The 22,583-nt window shown below is 35.9% G+C and overlaps 2 protein-coding genes, 1 long non-coding RNA gene and 1 pseudogene across 4 annotated transcripts; 1 reads left to right on the top strand and 3 right to left on the bottom strand.

Moving 5' to 3' along the window:
- Nucleotides 1-19: 19 nt before the first annotated feature.
- On the bottom strand, nucleotides 20-4,763 carry LOC110736748 (putative pentatricopeptide repeat-containing protein At1g12700, mitochondrial). Of its 2 annotated transcripts, XM_021917045.1 has the most exons (3): nucleotides 2,246-4,763; nucleotides 902-1,373; nucleotides 20-685 (listed from the first exon to the last, which is right to left on the bottom strand). In XM_021917045.1, exon 1 carries the CDS (start codon nucleotides 4,183-4,185, stop codon nucleotides 2,326-2,328), a length of 1,860 nt encoding a protein of 619 aa, XP_021772737.1. In that variant the 5' UTR covers nucleotides 4,186-4,763; the 3' UTR covers nucleotides 20-685; nucleotides 902-1,373; nucleotides 2,246-2,325. The 2 variants fall into 2 exon arrangements, with proteins under 2 accessions (XP_021772737.1, XP_021772736.1); XM_021917044.1 differs by having other exon boundaries at nucleotides 902-4,763.
- A 165-nt stretch (nucleotides 4,764-4,928) lies between these two features.
- LOC110736752 lies at nucleotides 4,929-12,913 on the bottom strand. The gene is made up of 2 exons (XR_002514272.1): nucleotides 12,293-12,913; nucleotides 4,929-5,293 (listed from the first exon to the last, which is right to left on the bottom strand). It is a non-coding gene; the product is annotated as an uncharacterized LOC110736752 (long non-coding RNA).
- On the bottom strand, nucleotides 5,917-9,458 carry LOC110736747 (pentatricopeptide repeat-containing protein At1g62914, mitochondrial-like). Its single transcript, XM_021917043.1, has 2 exons — nucleotides 6,609-9,458; nucleotides 5,917-6,522 (listed from the first exon to the last, which is right to left on the bottom strand). Exon 1 carries the CDS (start codon nucleotides 8,978-8,980, stop codon nucleotides 6,776-6,778), a length of 2,205 nt encoding a protein of 734 aa, XP_021772735.1. The 5' UTR covers nucleotides 8,981-9,458; the 3' UTR covers nucleotides 5,917-6,522; nucleotides 6,609-6,775.
- A 590-nt stretch (nucleotides 12,914-13,503) lies between the features above and the next one.
- Nucleotides 13,504-15,474, top strand: LOC110736742 (annotated as a pseudogene).
- Nucleotides 15,475-22,583: the final 7,109 nt, after the last annotated feature.

The following is a 22,583-nucleotide window of genomic DNA, read 5'->3' as shown; positions in this document are numbered from 1 at the left end:
TCTTATTTCCTTTCGACTGTGGAAGAAAGGCAGAAGCATCTTATTCATAATACTGGACATGGAAACAGGGAGAACATTGTACAGAATATGAGATAAGCCTAGGAACAGAGAAACTATTGTTTGACCTAAATTTTTTTATAATTTCTATGAGAAAACCAAACCAAAAAAAATTCTCTTCAGCAAAGATGAACAAAAAGGTTTTCCACAAAGCAAGAGAAATGGAATTGAACATAAATAGCTTAATTTTGTGTGATCAATACATATTGATATTGAATAGCACAAGGATATGAATTTTTTTAGTTCCAGTTGTAATTGTTATGACTGCGAAACACCAAAACCTTCCTAATATCCACTTATAAATTCTTTAATAATACTACTCTGTAGTGTTGGAGATGAATTAATCTGGAGTAGTTATCTGCATCCTTCCATAATCATGAATAGGGAAGTGCATCTTTTCTCATCCTTTAGGCGGAAGAATAGAGAAGACATCTGCTTCCTCGGGAAGTTGTCTAGTTTATGGAGGCCATCTGCTGCTACTTGAAGCTGTCTGGGTTCAAAAAGAAAATATATGATCCCAATCTGAACTTTCCACTCCATCTGAAATCATTGGGGCAGAGCAAGTCTTGTGTAACTTCATAATTTTTTCAAGCTCTTTGCTATAACATACTTCGTATAATTTAGCCACCTAAAGAAAAAGAATAAGAAAAATTAAGAATTTACCAGAATGAAATAGATGACTTTTTCCAGTTCACTGTGTTTTGACTGGATGAGTGTTTATTTCTGAAAATAAAGGTGCAAAGCCTTCCAACTAGACATGCATATCTCATGAAATGGGGAAAATGGGGAAGTATATCCAATTTAACCAGAATTCTAGATAAGAGTTTAAGGAAGGCGAGATTACCACATCTCAAATTATTTGAGAATTAGATGAGAAACACTGCAGAAATTTCAGAGCATTGACGTTAAACATATAAGGTGCTAACTTGTGCAACTGTCCTCCGAAACCTCTCAAAGCCAAGCCTCTCATCTTCCTTGCTAACATTTGAGCAGCAAGTGAGAGATGAAGCAGCATAGTGTGAGAATAAGGTGCTGCTGTTATGTTTCTGTCCAAAATATCCCGGTTGTTTTCCACTGCTCCAAACAGCACATACCTTGAACTGAGAGTGATGAGTCAGATAATATTGGGCGAAATGTGCTTGCCTTTAACTCTGATAAAAGGTAGGGGTTTGAGAATTGAAAACATAATTGGTCCTTATATAGATCATCAATGACGACATAATGTAAAACATCATTAGCACTAGATTTACAGGGCCATGAGACTCCATCTCCTTTAAAAGTGGAGAGCACCAGCATTGTTGTTGTTCTGCAAAGACCTTGTACATAGCATCACAGACAACCAAGTCAGGTTGAATCCTAAACATGACAATCTTATCCAACAACAAATTAACAAGAATAAGACCATTGACCAAGGAGATAACCATGACATGTCAAGCTAATAACCTATTTAAGGCTTTTTACCAACAAGGGAGAAGCAAACTTGATAATCCGTGTGTACCAAGAGGCATTAACAATTGGCAATGGTAGCAACTGAATAATTTACTGAGATATGTGAGCTGGGCAGTGGAAACAGAAGATTGAACTAAACAATCCCATAGAGAGAGTGGTCAAGAGTTTCTTGTGAAATATTAAGATTGAATACTTATTAATATTGAGAAATTAATACATACGTGTGGTCGTGTGGAAGTCTATTGATATTCATACTAGTAAAGTTGGCACTATTTCTGCCATATTCCGGACAATGTTGGCAATATGTATGTCAGCTTTCTGTAATAGACTAACCTAAGGAGGGGCAGTATGGGTATTCTAGTAATATTACTAGGTTAATCGTCCTTAGTATAAATAGAGAGGGAGGGGAAAAAAATGGTAGGCAGAAATTTGGAGTAAATCCTTTCGAGACTTGTGACCTCAAGTCACTAATTAGAGAGTTATGACCTCAATTCACTAATATGAGATTTGTAGGCGAAACCTACTACCTTTTGTAAGAAATCATTAGCAAGTTTAATATAATTTCAAGCTTTCATCCTTAAATTTCTGCTTATTTATATAAATATATAAATTAGATTATTCAGTCCATTACACTTTCTCCACCTAACTGTTTCTCATGCTCATACACAGCCACATCGAAAGAAATTAATTATCAAAATGACATTACCAGAATGCGCAAGTTGAACGTAGGAAATTTTACCATGCAACAGCCAACAGATGCTTTGACCAGAGAGCTTATGGAATAGAGATCTTATCAGAACATTGACACCATTAAGCTGTTTACTTGTGCTTCTGGTTCTTTAAAAACTTTTGAAACAAAGCTTTGTCTGCATCGCTAACATTGTGATCTGCAAATGAGCCACTTAACAGTGAAGTAGTGTGACCATCAAGTGGGAACCCTTTGCTAGTTTTAATTATGACAAACTCTAAAGCCTTTTTGAAATCATTGGCTGAAAGAAAACCACTTATAATTGCATTATAAGTAAAATAATCTGGAGAGCAGCCATTGTCCTCCATTTTCTTTAATTCTTCAATAGCATCGTTCGGTAAACCATTTTTACAGAGCCCCTTAATCATTGCATCGTATGTATATTTGTCAGGTTTTAAACCCTTAGCTAGGAGAGAAGAGAAGATATTTCTTCCTTCTTCAAATCGCCCAACTGCACAAAGGCCTTCAATTAGTATACTGTATGTGAAAATGTCAGGGACCACTCTGATTTCACCCATTTGTCTCACCATTTCCAATGCCTCATTAACCTGTGAGTTTTTACAGAGATGATCAAGCAATGAATTATAAGTATATACATTTGGTTTTACGCCTTGAGCCTCCATTTCCTTGAGAAGCTTTCTTGCAGATTGGAGTCTATTCTCCTTGCATAAGGCATCTATAAGAGTGCTATATGTGACAACATCAGGTTTTAAACCTCTAAGCAGAATATCCTGGACCAAGTCTAGGACTTTGTCAACCTTCTTAACCTTGCAATATCCATTTAGCAAGCTGGTAAAAGTCAGAATATTAGGCACAAAACCATTTTTCACCATTAAATCCATTATATTCGAGGCTTCATCCATTTGACCACGTGAACAATATCCATCCACCAGAGAAGTGTAAGTAATTACATTTAGAGCATCACCCCGCTTATTCATCAGTCCCACTACAGCTTCTGCCTCCTTAACCTTCCCTTGTTTGAAACACATGTCAATCAACATGCTATAGGTCGAGACATTGGGAGCCATCTTATTCTCCAACATCTCATTCAACATTATCTTTACATCCATCCATTGCCCCAAAGTGCACATCCCTCGAATTAAACTACTATAAGCAGAGACATCAGGCTGAACACCCTTGCTTTTCATGTCGTAAAAAAGGTTGACGGCCTGAGGTAAAAGCTTGTCTTTACAAAGACTATCAATAATGGTGCTATATATGACAACATTAGGATTACAAGAGCTAAACCCAGAATTCATCATTGCCAGCAATCCAAGCGAATTCGCATAGTTCCCTATTCTACAAAGACCTTTGATCAAAGCACCACAGGTAACAATAGTGGGTTGAAACCCTAAATTGACAATTTTATCCAACAATCCAACAGCTTCCTCCAACAAATTAGCATGAATAAGGCCATTAATAAGGGTAGTAAAGGTCACAATACAAGGATCATACCCAAGCTTAATAATTTTCCCCAAAATCGAAAACCCGAAATCGACACGACCCAAACAGGAGTAACAATTAATGAGGACGTTCAAAGAATAAAGATCACAAGAAACACCCAAAAATTGTAAATGTGCAGAGAGAGAAATTACAGTTAAATAATTAATGGGTTCTTTAGGTTGAACCTTAATCATAGAACATAAAATGAAATTAAAAGCAGCAGCAGAAGGAAGAGGATTCATACGAGTCATTTGATGGAAGAGAGATACAACTTCGTCGAGCTTGTGAAAACCATGTCTGCATTGTTGTATCACTGAATTGAGGAATAATTTGGGGTTTTGTTCTTTATTTGGGGAGGAGAGAGAACTGAACAAAGGGTAGCAGAAAGAAAGAGAAGTAGGAAGACGAAGGAATATATTTCCGCCATTAATGGAAGTTGAAGCTTTTGCAATTATTTTTCTTCCAACTGCAAGTTTATTGTTTGCCATTCTTGTGAAAGTTGAAGGGGGTGTTATAATAAATTACGAGTAATAAGATTGAATTTGGTGAGGGTTAGGGTTTTAGGTAGAAACTAGCCTTTAGGCTAAGTGGCTACTGGCTAACCCATGATTACTTCGTGTATCCATGACGACTTTGAATCCTTGGAGTTAGGGTCTACATATTTGAACAAGATATAAATTAAAACTAATAAGTGTAATTATGGTAAACTTAGTTTAAATTACTCGTATATAGTTGATACAAAAACAGTTTTAATGTGGATGTCAACTATTTTGATTGGTGAAAGTTTTAGATTGATACCAAAGACCTAATATCGAATCTCGTTTACATCATAGACATTTTGGTACTCTCACCAAAAAGAAAAACAAAAAAAAAAAAAAATCTTATAATTAAATTAGTTAGCTTTTGAGATTAAAATATAAACTATAGTACTATACTGTTATGTATTGCATTAGCATTTATAATCCTTAGTATTTGAATTTAAATTGGCTAATTTTTACTTGAGACCCTCAATTTTATCATTTTATGTCCCATTATTATTATATTATTATTATGTCACACTTCCACATCATAAAAGTTCACCAAAAACATTAAAAAATTATTTGAGACAACATGCCCAAAGTATCCGTACTTTGGTAGCATTCTCAATTAATTCAATAGTCAAATAGCACTTTGACCTACAATAGTGTTATTACTACAGACTAGAGAGTACTTATAAGTGTAAGACTGTAAGTACAAAATTACATACCATCAGTCCATTAATACTTCAGAATTCAGTAAGTACAACAGTTCAACCTGCTTGGAACATATGCAAGCAGGAAATACGGGGTATCAAGCAGCCATATCATATACGCTGGCCCTCCAACTCCTTCATTACATTTGCAACATACTTTGTACAAACATTAAGCTTCCTCTAGAACTTTAAATAATTCAAGTGAATAATCCATGTTCTCCCTCGGAAATAAATGCAACTTTTTTTTTATATATAAAAAAAGAAAAATACAATGAGCAAGTGTTATTTTCATATAGGAAACCCTCCAAGCAGTATTTCTCTCCAAATAATTCAGACCCATCATTGCACAGCGCTTACATGAACATCTGAAAGGTATATACACAGATGATCAGACAATACAACAAAGCTCTGAATATGTTGAAGAGAGTAGCACACTAAGGCAATTACCTATCATGCAACTCAACTAGCAGAGCTATTTTATCAAGCCCTTTGCTATTACAAGATAGTTAAAGTGTCCTCAAGAGAAAGATATTCATGCAACTAACTTGTAGATTTGAAAACAAAAGGATTCTGAAATGCAAAATAAATAAACCACCTAAGCTGTAACATGAAAGCTGAATTGGCAATCCTCTGAACTGCAGCTGTCACATTAAAGAAGAACAGCATACTATTTTAAATCATTTCGCTTGTTTACTTAGCCAAACTAATTATTATCCAAACAATATCCTCTCAGCTCCCTCCTTTCCTCTTCCTTTCATATCCTTCTGAAGAACACCAAAGACTTGATAAATATATGAATGTTAGATGCATGTTTTCATGGGAATTTAGGAGTTACATTTGGAAGATCTTACAACAAGATTTATATGCACAGCACAAAATATAGAACACAAGGATGATAAGCTAAATTAGTAAGTATCCTAGAATACTATATCAGCTAGCACTATAGCATAAATTGACTGGAGTAAGCATATGAAGAAATGCAACAGTATAGCATAGTTGGGCATTTATGGCCAATATTTATTATGAAATACACTGCTTGATTCACCTCTCAATAGCAATGTTGTAATGATACAAAGTTGAACAATTGTCAATAGGGACTTGCCTATCCCATCTACTCACATAAACTTAATCCTTCCCTTCTGTATAAATTTCTCACCACCCCTTCTGTCCAAAAAAAAAAGATTACCTATCTACACAAGAAACACAAATTTGTATGATTCATGAAATGGGGTAGTATATTTACTTTAAAATGGAAGACGATCAAGAAAGATTACTGTGTTACAAAACTTTGAACAAGTAAACCTGAGGAAAAGCATGAAGCAGATTAACCACAATGAGAAAATTGACATCCTCCAGCATTAAGCTGCAAGCTTAGTCAATCTCTAAAATCACTCGAAGCAAAGCAATTACTTGCATTGCTTACATAGCAAGCAGCAAGCAAGTGATGAAGCAGCAAAGTTGTACAAGCGTCAGGTGCAAGCCCTTTGCTATTCATGATTCTGAAAAACTCGGATGCCTTTTGGACATCATTACCACAAAGAAATCCTCTGATAATCATATTTTAAGTTCAATCATCTGGAGAGCAGCCATTATCCTGCAATTCAAATGCATCATTAAATAATCCCTAAAACAGCATCTCTCAATCATTACATTGTATGCGTAATTGTTTGGTTGTAATACCTTAGCTCAGAGTTAAGACAAGATTTCCACTGCTTTATCAAGTCGCTAACTTGATAAAGGCCGTCAATCAGGAAATTGTAGGTGACAATATCAGGGATTACTCCACTAGTTGTCATTCCTTCCAGCATCCCATCAATTTGTGAGCATTTACAGAAGCCATGAATCAATTATTCACAGGTAACCACAACTGGTGTGAGGTTCTGAGCTCTCTTTTTCTGTATAAGTTCATTTGCAAACTGGAACCTATTCTCCTTGCATGAGGCATCTATGAGAGTGCTATATATGACAACATCAGGTTCCAATCCTCTATGATGCATATCATGGAAGAAGCCAAGGGCTTGATCAAGCTTTTTACACTTGCAATATCCACTTATCAATACATTGTATGTATAGTTGTCTGGATTTAAACCCTTGTCTTGGAGAGAAGAAAAGATGTTCACAGCTTCTTCAAGTTGACCAACTTGACAAAGGCCATCAATTAGGATATTGTAGGTGACAATATCAGGGACTGGTCCACTGCTTACCATTCCTTTCAACATTGTCATTGCCTCATCAATCTGTGAGCTTTTACAGAGGCCATCCATCAATGAATTAAAAGTAACAACATCTGGTGTGAGGTTTTGAGATCTCATTTTCTGGATAAGGTGATTTGCATGCTGGACTTTTTTCTCCTTGCATAAGGAATCTATGAGAGTGTTATACGTAACAACATTTGGTTTACATCCTCTAAGACACATATCATGGAACAAGCCAAGGGCTTGGTCAAGCTTCTTACACTTGCAATATCCATTTATTATTACATTGTAAGTATAATTGTCAGGAACTAAACCCTTGGCTCGAAGAGAAGACAAGATATCCACTGCTTCATCAAGTCTCCCAGCTTGACAAAGGCCATTAACTAGGATATTGTAGGTGACAATATCAGGGACTACTCCACAACTTGATACTCCTTTCAGCATTATCATTGCCTCATCAACCCGTGAGCTTTTACAAAGCCCATCAAACAATGAGTTATAAGTAATTATGTCAGGTGTGATTCCTTCAGCTTCCAATTCCTGTATAACTTGACATGCAATCTGGAGTCTGTTGTCCTTGCACAAGGCATCTATAAGAGTGCTATATGTAACTAGATTAGGTGCTAATCCTCTAAGAGGCATATCCTGGACCAAATCTAGGGCTTTGTCAAGCTTCTTAGACTTGCAATATCCGTTTAACAAGCTATCATAAGTCACAATATTAGGCTTGCAACCAATTTTCATCATCAAATCAATTAGCTCAGTGGCTTCATCCATTTGGCCACACAAACAATAACCAACCAACAGAGAATTGTAAGTAAAGATATCTGGAGTTTTACCCCTTTTGGTCATGAGGCCCAGTATAGCATGTGCTGCACTAACCTTCCCTTGTTTACAACACATATCAATTAACATGCTGTAGGTCTCAACATTAGGATCTATGTTGTTCTCCAACATTTCATCCAACATTTTCTTTGCATCATCCCATCGCCCCAAAGAGCACATTCCTCGAACTAAGGTGTTATAAGTTAAGACATCGGGTTGAATGCCCTTTCCTCTCATCTCAGAATAAAGTTTGGTGGCCTGAGGTAAAAGCTTATCCTTACACAGACTATCAATGATAGTGTTATATATGATAATATCAGGCTTATTAAGAGAAAATCCCGAGTTCATCGTCACAAGCAAATTAAGAGCATTTGCATAGTTCCCTATTCTACAAAGACCTTTGGTCAGTGTACCATAAGTCACAAGGTTGGTTTGAAACCCAAGCTTAACAATTTGATCAAACAATCTAGCAGCCTCTTCCAACAGATTAGAATAAATAAGCCCATTGATGACGGTATTGAAGGTCACAATACTGGGATGAAACCCAAGCTTAATGATTTTTCCCATAATCGAAAACCCGAAATCGACACGACCCAAGCAGGAATAACAATTAACAAGGATGTTAAGAGAAAAAAGATTATAAGGAACGCCCAACAATTCCAAATGCGAAGAGAGATGAATTACAGTTGAATAGATTTCAGGGTAACGAGGTTTAATCTTGATCATTGAAGACAAAATGACAGTAAAATCAAAATAAGAAGGGAGAGGATTCATACGGGTCATTTGATGGAAGAGTGAGACAGCGTCGTTGAGGTTGCGAAATCCCATCTTACATTGTTGTCTCATTGATCCGAGGAAGAATTTGGGATCAACTTCATTTTCAGCGGAGGAGAGAGAATTTCTCTGGTAATTTGAAGAAGAAGAAAATGAAGAAAGAGGGTATGAAAGAAGATGAGTAATGTTACCACCATTAATGGAAGCTGAAGCTTTTTTAATGAATTCTTTTCCAGAAACTCCAATTTTATGTGCCATTCTTCAATTGCAAAAGCCCTAAATTTGCTTTCACTAATCTGCACAAATTGAAGCAATTGGAAATTGAAAAATGGAATTGATATCCTTAATTTGAAAAGGGTTTAGGTAACATAGTATTCGCCATTGATGGAAGCTGAAGTTTTTGTAAAGATCGATGATTCAGCGGAAAATAGAGAACGGGAATAAGAACCCTAATTTGCAGAGAGTTAAATCAGGGTAAAGATTGTTTAATCTAGAAGTTAAGTTACTCCCTCTGTTAATATTTATTTGCAACTTTGGGAGGTTTTGCGGTTCATGAGACAAAATTTAAGGGGCAAACATTAGTGGGAGTAAATGAAAGTGATTAAAGTTTTGGAGAGAGAAAGTTGGTCCACCCACTAGCAAATGAAAATGATTAAAGTGTTTGGAGAGAGAAAGTTGGTCCACCCACTAGTAAAATTATTAAAATCAGAATTTTTAATTAAGGGTAAATTTGTAATTTTCAGGGTTTTTGTGTACTAAAAATAGAAATAAAATAGAAAGTTGCACATAATGATTAGCGGACTAAAATAGCAAAAGTTGCAAATAAAAATTAACGGAGGGAGTAGTTATTTAACCAGGAGAGCTGGAGGAAAAGAGAGATTTGAGTGTGTGCATTTGAGTAGACTGAAGAAATTCAATTTTAGAGATGATTTAGGAGGATTGAAGTTTTTTTTTAAATATTAGCGGGGCATTTGGAATGTGGGAATGAGATTGGAAATTAATTGTTGGGAATTCATGAAAATATACCAATACGAATACCTTGTTTGGATAGTGATTTGAAATATATAGGGAATAAATAACAATTTTACAAATTTACCCTTACTAATATTTTCTTTCATTGTTTTCAATAATGGCAAAAATGTTATTTTAAACTTATTTCCATTTCTATTCATTTATTACCTATCCTCCCTAGGTAATAAAATGGTGGCAATTCTCCCCTAAATATTCTCATTTCCAAACCTATTTTTATTTCCATTCCAATCAAACAAACAAAACTTTTTTCTTGAATTGGGATTAAAACTCCTGAATTGGGATTAAAACTCTCAATTCCACCCTCAATTCCCAAATACCAAACACCCCCTAGGAGGATTGAATTAGATTAATGAAGTGCTAACAATCGAGTCTTCATTTTCTAAATTAAACGAGGTTTGTGATTCACAAAATGGTATAAAATGATATCTTTAAGTCTTATATAAACAAAAATTATTCGTATCTAGTTTCTTTCTAATTCCAAAATTGCTTATGAATTCATAACCCATTGATTGTTTGATTTAATACTGTAATAGTTTAATCTATTCTAATTTAATCTAGAGGAATATCGAGTTCTATAAATTTTATTCCATAGAAATTTTCTACATTGCTATTCCAAATCATCAAGGATACTAGTTTGCAATTTGCGTAAGATAAATAGGATAAGAATCAAACACATATTTCACCAAGTTACACCTACTTGACAAATTGCCATGTTCAAAAGTTTGGACTGCCACCCATGTATTCTAGTCATAGTTTTATCTAAGAGACCAAAATTTGTTTTTTTTTTTTTTTTTTTTTTTTTTTTTTGACAATAGCGAGACCAAAATTTGTTAGGGCTAATCACTACTCCAAGGTATTTACCAAAAGAAAAATTGGAGGGAAAATTAAATTCCTTTAATTCACTAAGTCTCTCCTAATATACGGAGATTTCACCAAAAGCATTCAAAACTTCCATAATTAGTTAATTACATCAATGTTAGTTTTGGAAGATCTTCTAAATGGGAAAATATCATCAGCATACAAATATGAAACATGTAAATAGAGCAAGTAATTTTCATAGATTTTCAAAGACCTTGTTCAATTAATTTATTTTCCTATTATCATAGAAAGAGGACGTTCGATACAAAGGACAAAAATATAAGAAGACATCGGATCTCCTTGTTTAGTGCCTTGAGGGTTTAAATTCCTTGGTAACCTCACCATTCTAAGGAAGTGGAATTTGTGGAGTAGTGATGTAATGCACGATGATATTAATCATTGATGAAGGAAAATTAAAACCAAGGAGAGTTTCATGAATGAAATTCCACTCTATATTGAAATAAGTCTTATTTAAGCCCAACTTCTATGTTATTGCCTTTTCTTTTCCTTTTTTTTTATTTTTTAAATGTGAGCTATTTCCTTTATTTCTTTTCCTTGAATGAAACTAGATTGAAGGTGGCTTCTTAATATCCAGTACAAGTTTCAACTTAGAAGAAATCAATGTTGTGACTAATATATAATCGTGTTACAAAGACCAATAGGTCTAAATTGAGATAAAAAATTAAATAAACTTGGTTTTTTAATTTAGGGAATTAAAGAAATGTAAGATTTATTAATGAAAAAAAAAATACATCGTATTTTAGTAAAAAAAAATGAAATTTAAAATTAATGATTAATTTTTTTTTGGAAATTTTGAAAATAACCACCCAAAAAAAAATTCACTTTTAAATTTAACCACCCAAAAAAAAAAGAATTTTAAAATAACCACCCACTAAATTAAATTTTCACACAGATGACCACCCAATTGTAAAATCCGATGGAAATTTAAGACATTGGGCCCACCATAACTTATTTCCCTCCTTTTTTTTTTTTCGTTCCATTTCGACTTCCCTCACTGAACTTTGTATCCTTGCCTTTTCACCGCACCTTCACCACCAACAACTCCTAAACCACAGACTACCGGCTGCCTGCAACCTAGCAACTCGCCGCTGCCGCACCACCTAGCAGCAAAACAACTACCTCCAACCGTCGAACAGCAGAGCAGCCACCAGTCCCCTCTCGCCGCTCCACCCATCGCACTAATACAGCAACCCAGTTTGCCGCATCCTTCAGCCTCGCAATCAATCATCATCGCCCAGCTCTCAACCGCACAACAACACCATTTTCAGTCACCAACGCAACCACCACCTTCATATCCACACTTCAATTCACCAACACCAAAACGCAGCAGCAATTGCGACAATTAGAACCTCCAATCCACCATCAATTACAGCAATTCGCCACCCAATTACAACAATTCCGACCTTCAATAGCAACAACAACTTTGAATTGTGCTCCAATTGAAGATCCAGAAGGTGCGTTCATGGAAGCAGATTCGAAATAACTTAAGCACCCCAATTTTCCCCAATTGTACAAACAATTAACTAATCAGCCCAATTAATTATTGCGTTGAAATCAAATAATTCGTGCTAAAAAAACAAACCCTAACTAACAATTCCGCCAATTTTCCCCAAATTAATTGCAATAAGAACCCTAATTTTAAAAATTCAGAAACCATACCTGCTGCGATTACAACTGCTGTATGTATGGGGGATTCGTCTGCAACTAGGGGATTTGATTTCGCTGCAAATTTTGAAGAAATTGAAGGAGATTTGTGGGTTTAATTTTGGGGAAGTGTTTACTCTGAAAAAATCGTGAACAATTTCAATTACAAAGGGAAAAGTAGCCGTAATTAGCCTTTGGGTGGGCCCAATGTCTTAAATTTCCACCGGATTTTCAAAATGGGTGGTTATCTGTATGAAAATTTAATTTAATGGGTGGTTATTTTGAATTTCTTTTTTTTAGGTGGTTAAATTTAAAAGTGACTCTTTTATGGGTGGTTATTTTCAAAATTTCCTTTTTTTTTTACTATTGTATTTTCTATAAAACAAATATTATCAACATTATTATTCCCTTCATGATTTTTAAGTGGTACACTTTGACCGGTACATAGTTTTAGGAGTTCAATAGAGTAATAAAAATTTGCAAAAGAAAAATAGTGAGGTTAATAGTTTATTGAGAAGTAATAAATGTGAGTGAGGAAAAAAGTATAGTACTTGAAAAAACACGAGTGCCTGTAACACTTTAAAAAAACATGAAGAGAATATTTTCCATCATCTTTGGTTACGTAGCACAAAAACAATTTAGTACGGAGTAGGATGTTGAAGACATCACAAAAGCTGAAAAGCATGTTGCTATTTATTGGAAAGGTTATAGATCGAATTAGATATTACTACTCACTCATATTATTACTAACGATTAACACAACAAAGGCTATTTTTAAACTTATTCACATATTTGCTCCGCGTAAAAACTTATTAATAGACTAAATTAGTTCCCATATGATACATAAATATAATAAAAAAGAATTTATAATTGTGTATATTGTCAAGTCACACTATCACTCAAAAAACATAAACTAAACTACAGAAACTAAAATAATTAGACAAAAGAAAATTCATGTCTACTTTGTAAAAACTGAGAGTGAAAACCGAGAGTGAGGCGATGATTAGGAGGTAAAGCTCTACTTTTGGTCGCTTCTGCATCGTCTTCTTCTTCGCCATTTTTAGGTAATCTTCTTCATCTTCCTCCTTTTCTCCCTCTTTCTTCCTGCACTTCGTCTTTCGATTTTTCCCCTTTTTCTTTTCTTATATCTCCTCTTCCATTGCTATTTCATTCCCGATTTTACTCTTATCGTCCCAAACATTTTGATTTTCATGTTAATGCTCATGTTGGTGATGACCCCAAATTGTTTCTCAAATTTGTTAGACAACAATCCAAATTAGGGTTTTCTGATGTTGAAACCCCCCTTTCTCTTTTCGATCATATGAAATTGATTCGCCCACTTCCTGGTATTATCGATTTCAATATGCTTTTATCATCCATTTGTAAGATTAAACCCCACCCCCCTTTCTCCACTGTCATTTCTCTTTACAGGCAGCTCCTTTTCTTAGGTCTTCGTCCAAATGATTATTCCCTTACCATTCTCGCTAATTGTTACTGTCGCTTAGGCAATGTTCATTTTGGGTTGTCTCTTCTCGCTTTTACCTTTAAGCTTGGTTATCAGCCTGATGTTGTCACCTTTACTACCCTCATCAATGGCTTCATTCACTCTAATCAATTTGAAAAAGCCGTTCGATTGTTGGATAAAATTGTCAAGCTTGGCCTCCAACCCACATTAGTCACTTATGGTTCTATGTTCAAAGGTCTCTGTAGGTCCGGTGATAATGCCGGTGCTCTCAAACTCCTTAGAAATATGGAGTCTTATGGCCATTTTATGCCTAATGTTGTCATTTACAACACCATCATTGATAGTCTCTGTAAAGACCAGCTGTTACCTCAGGCTCTCCACCTTTTCAAGGAGATGAAAGTCAAGGGAATCTCCCCTAATGTTGTCACCTATACTACCTTAATTCGAGGTATGTTCACTTTGGGACAGCTGAAAGAGGCTCAAGAAATGCTCACTGAGATGTTAAGGAACAACATAACTCCTACCACTGAGACCTACAGCATGTTGATTGATATGTATTGTAAAGATGGCAAGGTTGGTGAAGCACGGGACATTTTTGTTCACATGATTGAGAGAGGATTTGTTCCCAATATCATCACTTACAATGCTCTGTTAGATGGATATTGTTTACGTGGTGAGATGGATGAGGCAAGAAAGCTTATGAATTTGATGGTTGAAAATGGTTGCAAACCTAATGTAGTTACTTACAGCAGCTTAATCAATGGCTATTGCAAGTCTAAAAGGATTGACAGAGCTCTTGGTCTGCTCCTAGAGATGCATTTTAACGGATTAGCCCTGATGTTATCACGTACAGCACTCTTATAGATGCCTTGTGCAAAGACAATCAACTCAAGCTTGCACACCAGTTTTTCAAGGAAATGGAAGCTCATGGACTAAAGCCAGATGTAATAACTTGGAACTCATTACTTGACGGCATGTGTAGGAATGCACAAATAGATAAGGCAGTTGCAACAGTGAAGGAAATGGAGAGCACTGGAATGGTCCCTAATACTATTACATACAGTATCCTAATGGATGGTTTTTGTGAAGCTAATCGCCTTAGAGAAGCGTTGGATATTTTCTCCTTTCTCACAACTAAAGGGCTGCTTGATGTGCGTGCTTACAACATAATGATAAAAGGGTTTTGTAAAGAAGGGTTGCTAGCAAAAGCCGATGAATTATTGAAGAATATGGAGGACAATGGATGCTTTCCAGATGAATGCACCTTTAATACAATTATTAGAGGATTTATAGATGGAAAGGACATTAGCAGAGCATTAGAGCTTGTCAGGTTGATGAGAATCAAAGAGTTTGCTGCTGATAATCACACTATATCATCATTTGTGGGCTTACTCACTGATCCAAATATCGATGATGCAGACAAGGATTTGCTGAAAAAGTTTTTGGAAAACTGAGCGAGCGATAATTAGGAAAAATGGAAGGAGCAATGACTAAAACATACGTATATGATCAGCTGTGACAGAGATGTGTACACAGATATTGTGAGTGACTTGTGAATCAGTAAGTCAAATACTAAATTTGTGACTTTTGATTGATTGTAGGAAAAGGCATTAACATCTGTGATTTGGAACATTTGATTTACTTCTTTTTGGGCTTGCTTTTACTTGAATGGTGCTCATGGAAGCAGATGTGGATTGGCCTATTGTATTAATTTGCGTGTGTTTACTTGGTATCCTCCAGCGAGTTGCATTTGTTTTCTTATTATGCTTTGAATAATAATGGAGCCAGAGCTCAAGTTTAGCTATATCTTACTATCTAAGCCGTGATACAACCATGGCAGATGCTAGGTTCAAGAACAGGGGCATTTAAGGTCAATAACACCAGTCGTGTCTCAGCTCTCTGCATAATAACTACCCATTGAAGTCACTGTGTCATTGAAGATTTTTCTTCTTCAGGGCACTAGGAACTTGCTGAACCAATTTCATGTTTTGATCACATAGCATAGTTATAATTTCAAGATTATGTCCTTTTGACCTGGTCTTCTTTTGTTATTTTCTTTAATTTTTCCCATTCTGAAAAGAAGAAGAAAAGAAGCAAAAGGGGTAAAAAAAACCCTCAGGTTTAGAGGTCAATTTAAGCTGGTTAAGCTGCAATATAAAAGATACAGCCCGGTTTATAAGAACGTCGCCCATAATCTCATTGGAGCTCTAATAGGCTATTTAGCTAAGTCTGTAGAATTATGATATTCTTGTTCGCACACTTGATTTGTTTGCAGATTTTAGTTTGTTTATTTGCAAATTAGAATGTGTTTGGTCCTCTGATTTTTTTTCTCAGTATATTTTACTAGGCTTTCCTGCTGAGTTGTATTTTTGTAGCATGCTAGTTTGGACTGATTTTTTCTCATTTCTGTTTTGGTTTACAGCATAGAATTTATGTTTTGCAGTACTAAATATTAAATCTTGAGGCAGGCATGTTCTCATTCTCCTTTGGTCATGAGCACAACTGATTTTGAGAGGAAGATAGAAACGAAAGGCTATCCCCACAATGAGAATGGTTTTCAATATGGCAGCTGAGTTAGTAACTAATTAGACTGCACTAATTTATATCATCTGAAGCACTAATCGGCTTCTACGAAGAATTATTGAAACACTAGTGTTGGTCGGTTCGGGTGTGAGGCTGAGAGTGAGCCAAACCAAACCAACCCAACAATATGTTAAATAAGGCTGCTGAAGCTCAACTTATAACATTCTGTAAACACCGAAAATACTACCAACTTGGTAACTATCTTGTTTAGAAGCTGAAATACAGTATAGTTTAGTTTTCCAACAAGACATGGACAAATCCAACCAAAGTTACGTAATGACTTGAACCGAAAACATGAACCTAATGAAGTAATCTTAAACAGTCTTAGTTAAGAATTTAAGATAGATAAAAGTATATCATACTCGGCTACTCCGTATTTCATAACCAAATACGCCCAAGGTTTAGTATCAATATCAGCTTTACTTGCTTTATTATTATAACCCATAAAGTTAGAAATTTAAAACTAACGAATAAATTTTATTTTTTTTAATTTTTTTTTACTACTGTACTCCGTAATTTCTTCAACACAAATATTATCAATAGTACAGAGTATCACTCCTTTCATGTGTTTTTTTAAAGTGTTTCGCTTTGTCCGACACATAGTTTTGGGAAATTTAATCTACGTAAATAAAATAAAAGGTAAGTATTGTAGTTGTATTATTAAAAAATTGTAAAAGAAAAAATGTGAGTTTAATAATTTATTGAAAAGTAATGAATGTGAGAGAAAATTAATAATCCGGAGTTATAATACAAAAAAGTAATACGGAGTAGTGGTTTTGGGTGGGGAATGGGGATCATGAAATGAAAAAGACAAAATATTAAGGAAAATTTAACAAGAATAACCAAAATTTGCCTCATTCTCCCAAAATAACCTTAGGATTATTTCACAATAATCCAACCTTTATACCCCTTCTTCCCAAAATGAACCCAAATGACTAGTTACCTAAATAACTGATCATCCCTTTCCCTCTCGTTCCTCCCACCATTTGCCATCATCTTCCTCCATTACCACCACCACCATTTGACTCCATTGTCACCAACAACACGGCAACATCACTCAACACACCATCCAGGCATCCACAACCACCACCAACACCACCATCTACAACCACCTCAACACACCAACATCACCATGACATCCACGACCAAACCACAACACAACCGCAACTATCACCCGCAACACCAACTACCCACCTAGCCACCCACGACAATCAACAAGAAAACAACCCCTATCTATTCCAGCCCCATAATTGAAGACATATGCCCCAACTTTGCCTTAAATTTAATTGAGAGAGAAAGAAGAATAGGAAATAAGTTTTGATGGGGAGGTAAATAAGTGGAGTTTGATGAGGGAGGGGAAGGGGTGGCGGGAAGGTTCAGGGAGGTGAGGTTAGGGTTTCGGAGTCTGGGTATGTGGGGTTGGATGGTTTCGGGATATGGGTAGGTGGGGCTCGTGGTTTCAGCTAGGTGCACGTGGGTTGGGTGGTTTCGAGTCTAGGTAGGAGTGGGGGAAAGGTTTTGGGTCTAGGTTTGGGTGGGAGTGGCGGAGGTGGTGGTGGCTCAAGTTCAGGTGGTTGGTGATGGTGGCTGAAATCGTGAAATGGAGTTGAAGAGAAAAGTAAATTAAAAAAAAAAACAAAAAACCAATCATGAAGTGCCACGTAGCACATGTAATCGGTTGTATCAGTAGATGGGACGTTTTCCCAAACTAAGCTTCATTTGCAAAGTATTTTGCAAAATGGTTGCGTGGCAAAAGTATTTACCAAACTAAGCTTGTAGGGTCGGACAGCGTTTTATACCCTGTTTTTTTTAAAAAAAAATTAATTTATAAAACGCTGTCTGGGATAGCATTTTACATTTTGACTTTTTTTTTTAATTTCGTAATATGTAAAACGCTGTCCCAGACAGCGTTTTACTTATTGACATTTTTTTTAGAAAAATAACAAAATTTTCACTAACTTTTTTTTTTTCTTTAAAAAAAAAACATATACTTCACGTTCTCTATTGAAGCATACTCCATGTTCTCCATTGAAGCAGCAACCATTACAACATTCTCCATTGAAGCAACAACCATTACAACATTCTCCATTGAAGCATATTTTATTAATTTATGATTTTTTTTAAAAAAAAATAAATAAATCTTATTAAATCAACCTACTCAACTAATTGCAGAACCATAATCTCCTCTCCGTCAGCTTTTCTAAAAGTCAACATGTAAAACGCTGACTGAGGCAGCGTTTTATACATTGATTTTTTATTTTACCTTGGAAGCTTGGTTTGGTAAATAGTATAGTGATGAGTCTACTTTACAAAATAGTTTTGTAATTAGGCTTACTTTGGTAAATCGTCCCGTTAGATGACCTGCAAGGTGTGATATGGGAAGAAGGGGTATAAAGGTTGGATTAGAATAATCCAAAGGTTGGTTTATTTTGGGAGAATGAGACAAAAGTTGGATTATTCTTGTTAAATTTTCCTAATATTAATGTACTCCGTATCTTTTTGCCAAAAAAATAAAAAAGAAGTAACACTTAAAAGTATATGGAGGAAGTATTTTCCATCATCTTTAGTTACAAAAACATTTTAATATTACCTTCGGTTTTTTAGTTGACACGTTTTGATTATTTTAGCACTATTCACACACTTTTCTTTAACAATGTTTTGTGCTTTATACGTAATTAAATATTTAGGCATGTGAGATATTGTTAGATTCATCACGATATATATTTTCAAAATATTAACTTTTCATGATTTTTTAATATAGGTAATTAAATATATTAATTTTTGAATTTTTGCATTGGCATACGTGTCTACAGAAATGTGTCAATTACAAAAAACGAGGAAGTAGGATGTTAATTAAAATAATAAGTGGGGCCTACATGCAAAATTAGTAAAAGCATGTTGCTATCTATTAGAGAGGTTGTAGCCTAGGATACATGGATACTTCATCCAACTGTCGGACGCTCATTGGACACACAACGATAAGTCTCGGACCGTGTCCTAATATGATACGGTTTATTGTGCTTTTTGATATGCCACCTTATTTTTTCAATTTTTTTTATGAGAAAATTAAAGTAAAGTAAAATAGATAAGGTATAGTTAAATTCTTATATAAAAAAAAGGTAATAGTTAAATAATAGGTGTGGCTTCATAAATAGCTCATTGTTATATGTGAACTGAAAGAGTATTATAATATTGTTAATATGATATAATGTGATCTAATGAGAGGGGTGAATGACAATATAAAAGTAGAGAGTAAAAAGATTTCAATTGGACAACTAACAAGTCCTTTATGTTGATAATCTTGTAATATATTTGAATTTATGATGAGCTAGCCCCACTTACTCATTTTGAGTAACAATATCTATTACTCAAATGACAAAATTGTAAATAATTGCTTCTTCCTCCTTCTTCCTTCCCATCATCACAGCCACCATAACCATCACCATCATCACTCAATTTTTTCGAAGAGGTAAATTTGGGCATTTGGCTACATCAACAAGGTAGATAACTCAATTTGTTTGATCTTAATTCCACAGTTATTTAGTTGTGAAATGGGATTTTTTTCATTTTTATTTTTTTTTTAAAATTTTCCAATTGCAAGTGTAATACGAAGTACATAGGACTACTGCAGGAGAAGCAATTATCTTTGCAATGGTTGTTGGGAGTAAGGGTATAAAGGACATTTGACACTTCAATCAGCTACCCTCTCTTTCAAAAAGCTGCTTTCTTTCAAATTAGTGGTTTGAAGGCCAAACCGCTCATTGAATTTACTCCTAACCAAACAGCAAAATCAGCTGATTGAATTGGTCTAACCGCTCTTATTTTATTTTTAATTTTTCCCAAAACGCTCTTAACCAAATGCAGCCATTATTATTAATTTATTATTGAAATTTCTTCATTCCTTTTTAATTTGTGAAACGCTAAACATCGTCCGCAATTTACCATATAAAACCCACAAATATGTTATGATTTGACCATTATGCCCTTTTGCTAAAATTGAAATAATCTCGGTGTAAAAAATGTGGAGCCGTACTGGCTCGCCGGGGGAGACCGGATGGCAGGCCGGAGATGCGGGGGACGCCGGAGGTACGTCGTCGTCGACGGAAAACGAGGTAAGTCACCGTTAAAATTCACGGTTTACCGTCGGAGTGGCTCCGGCGCCTAGGGTGGACGCCCAAACCGTAGCCTGGACGTCCAAGCCGGACGCCAGAACCACCAGAGTGGCGTCCAGGCTAGACGCCCAGACCACCAGAGTGGCGTCCAGCCCAGACGCCCAGACCACCAGACTGGCGTCCTGGGCAGACGCCACTCCACTGGGTGAGGCGGCCCTGCCAGGCGCCAGTCCAGTGGCTGTGGCAGCCCTGGCAGACGCCACCTTTAATAATTAATTTTTATTTTTTCCTTTTTGATTTTGTTGTTGTTTTTTATTTAATTTTTTTGTGAAAAAAAAAATCGAAAATGATTTTTTAAAAAAATTCGAAATGGGTTTTTTGTAAATTAAATTTGAAAATTCGAAATAGGTTTTTTTAAAATTAAATTTGAAAATTCGAAATGGTATATTTTTAAATTTAGTTTGAAAATTCGAATTGGGTTTTTATAAAAATTAAGTTTGATTATATATAATTATGTTTATTTTTGTGTTAATTATGTGGAAATATAGAAATTAAATGTATTATCCGTTAAATGTACTTATTGTAATATATAATTGATGCAGGAATATGGTGGAGACGGAAATGATTACAGTGGGATATTTGGACATGATGGTCCATTCGAAAAAGCTCAACAGGCGATTGATTGGGCAAAACAGGTTGCAATTGCAGCTGGATTTTGCTTGGTAGTAGCAACTCATAAATCTCAACTGGATGGTAGAATGGATCGCATTTTGAGATGTGACCGTTATCGCAAAAGAGGAGAAAGAGATTTTCGTACAGCCACTCGGTTTGACACAAAGCGGAAAGGTTGTGGGTGTGAGTTCAGAGTAAAGGTTCGACAACTACGGAGTCGTGACGGTTGGGAAGTGATAGGTTACTCTAAATGGGGGTATGCCAACCATGAGATGATAGTATATGAAGAGGGTCATCGACAACTGAGCGGCTTAAGTCCTGCTGCGAAACTAGTTGTGAAAGAAATGAGTGATGCTCAAGTGAAGCCTGCTAAAATATTAGCATCTGTGTTAGAGAAATTTCCAGAAGACCATCCAAACCAAAGACACATCTACAACGTCAGACAGCAACTCAGGTTTGAACGGCCAGAGGGAAGGAACCCTATACAGCAGCTGCTACACCAGGCACAATCACGTGGTTACCTGTTCTGGTTTGATTCTGATGAAGATACAGCGGAGGTGACTCATCTTTTCCTTGTGCATCCTGATTGTGCTGATATGATCAAGTCTTGGCCATTTGTGATTTTGATCGACTCAACGTACAAGACAAACAAGTACGGTCCACTGGGCGAAGACAACTACGGTTTGGTGCGTGAGTTGATGTACAGCGAAATTGCCTCTAACCGAAATGTTTATCGTCATGTGTACCAGGATGACTTGGATGGCGCTCTGCGGCGAATCCGGTGGGGAGGTGGACCTTGCGGCAAAAATCATTATTTTGACGCGCCCCTAGATCTGTTTGCCGTTGAAAACATTTACAAATGCGCAGTCATGCATTTCGGCCTGGGAGTGCATAGTCAAGCTTATTATCCTTGTACCACGGTTCTCCCTTGGCGGTCGCGTGAGACTGTCACCACACCGGTCAGAGAGCTAGCTATTGCGTTTCTTGGGTCGTCATACAGACATTTCATCCGACTAGACATGTCAACCGATTTTCCGGTGCCACCGATTATACCTCGGTGGTACAACATTCGCACAGCGAGCGTAGAGGGTTGGGATGCGCTATATAATGACCGGATCCACGAATGGAACACCCTAGCTGCATTTTAGTTTTTCATGTTTACATTCTTTATTTGTAATCTTATTTGTACGTTGCTCTTTTAATGAGAGCATTAATATTTTATATTGTATTGCTTACTGCATTCTATATGTTGCATGGGTAAGTTGCGCGGATCCACGAACGGTTATATCAAAATTTAAAAACAGCACTGATAATATGTTTAAGTTGGAAGCTAAAAGAACAATCTAAAATGTTACAATTTTACAACATAATGTCCAACATAATGCTCTATAAATAAAATACAATAACCATCAGTAATCCCTCCTCGACGACGACTCCCACTGCGCAAGGGTCTGTTCCAGACTATCAACAACAG

The sequence above is a fragment of the Chenopodium quinoa genome, unplaced genomic scaffold (assembly GCF_001683475.1).
Source record: "Chenopodium quinoa cultivar QQ74 unplaced genomic scaffold, ASM168347v1, whole genome shotgun sequence".
In the NCBI taxonomy this organism is placed as follows: Eukaryota; Viridiplantae; Streptophyta; class Magnoliopsida; order Caryophyllales; family Amaranthaceae; genus Chenopodium; species Chenopodium quinoa.
Note: the sequence above shows the minus strand (reverse complement) of the source record. Positions and strands in the feature narration are given on the sequence as shown.

Excerpts from the sequence above, each read along its gene's own strand:
- LOC110736748 (XM_021917044.1), bottom strand. The coding sequence starts at position 4,185 with ATGGCAAACAATAAACTTGCAGTTGGAAGAAAAATAATTGCAAAAGCT.
- LOC110736747 (XM_021917043.1), bottom strand. The coding sequence starts at position 8,980 with ATGGCACATAAAATTGGAGTTTCTGGAAAAGAATTCATTAAAAAAGCT.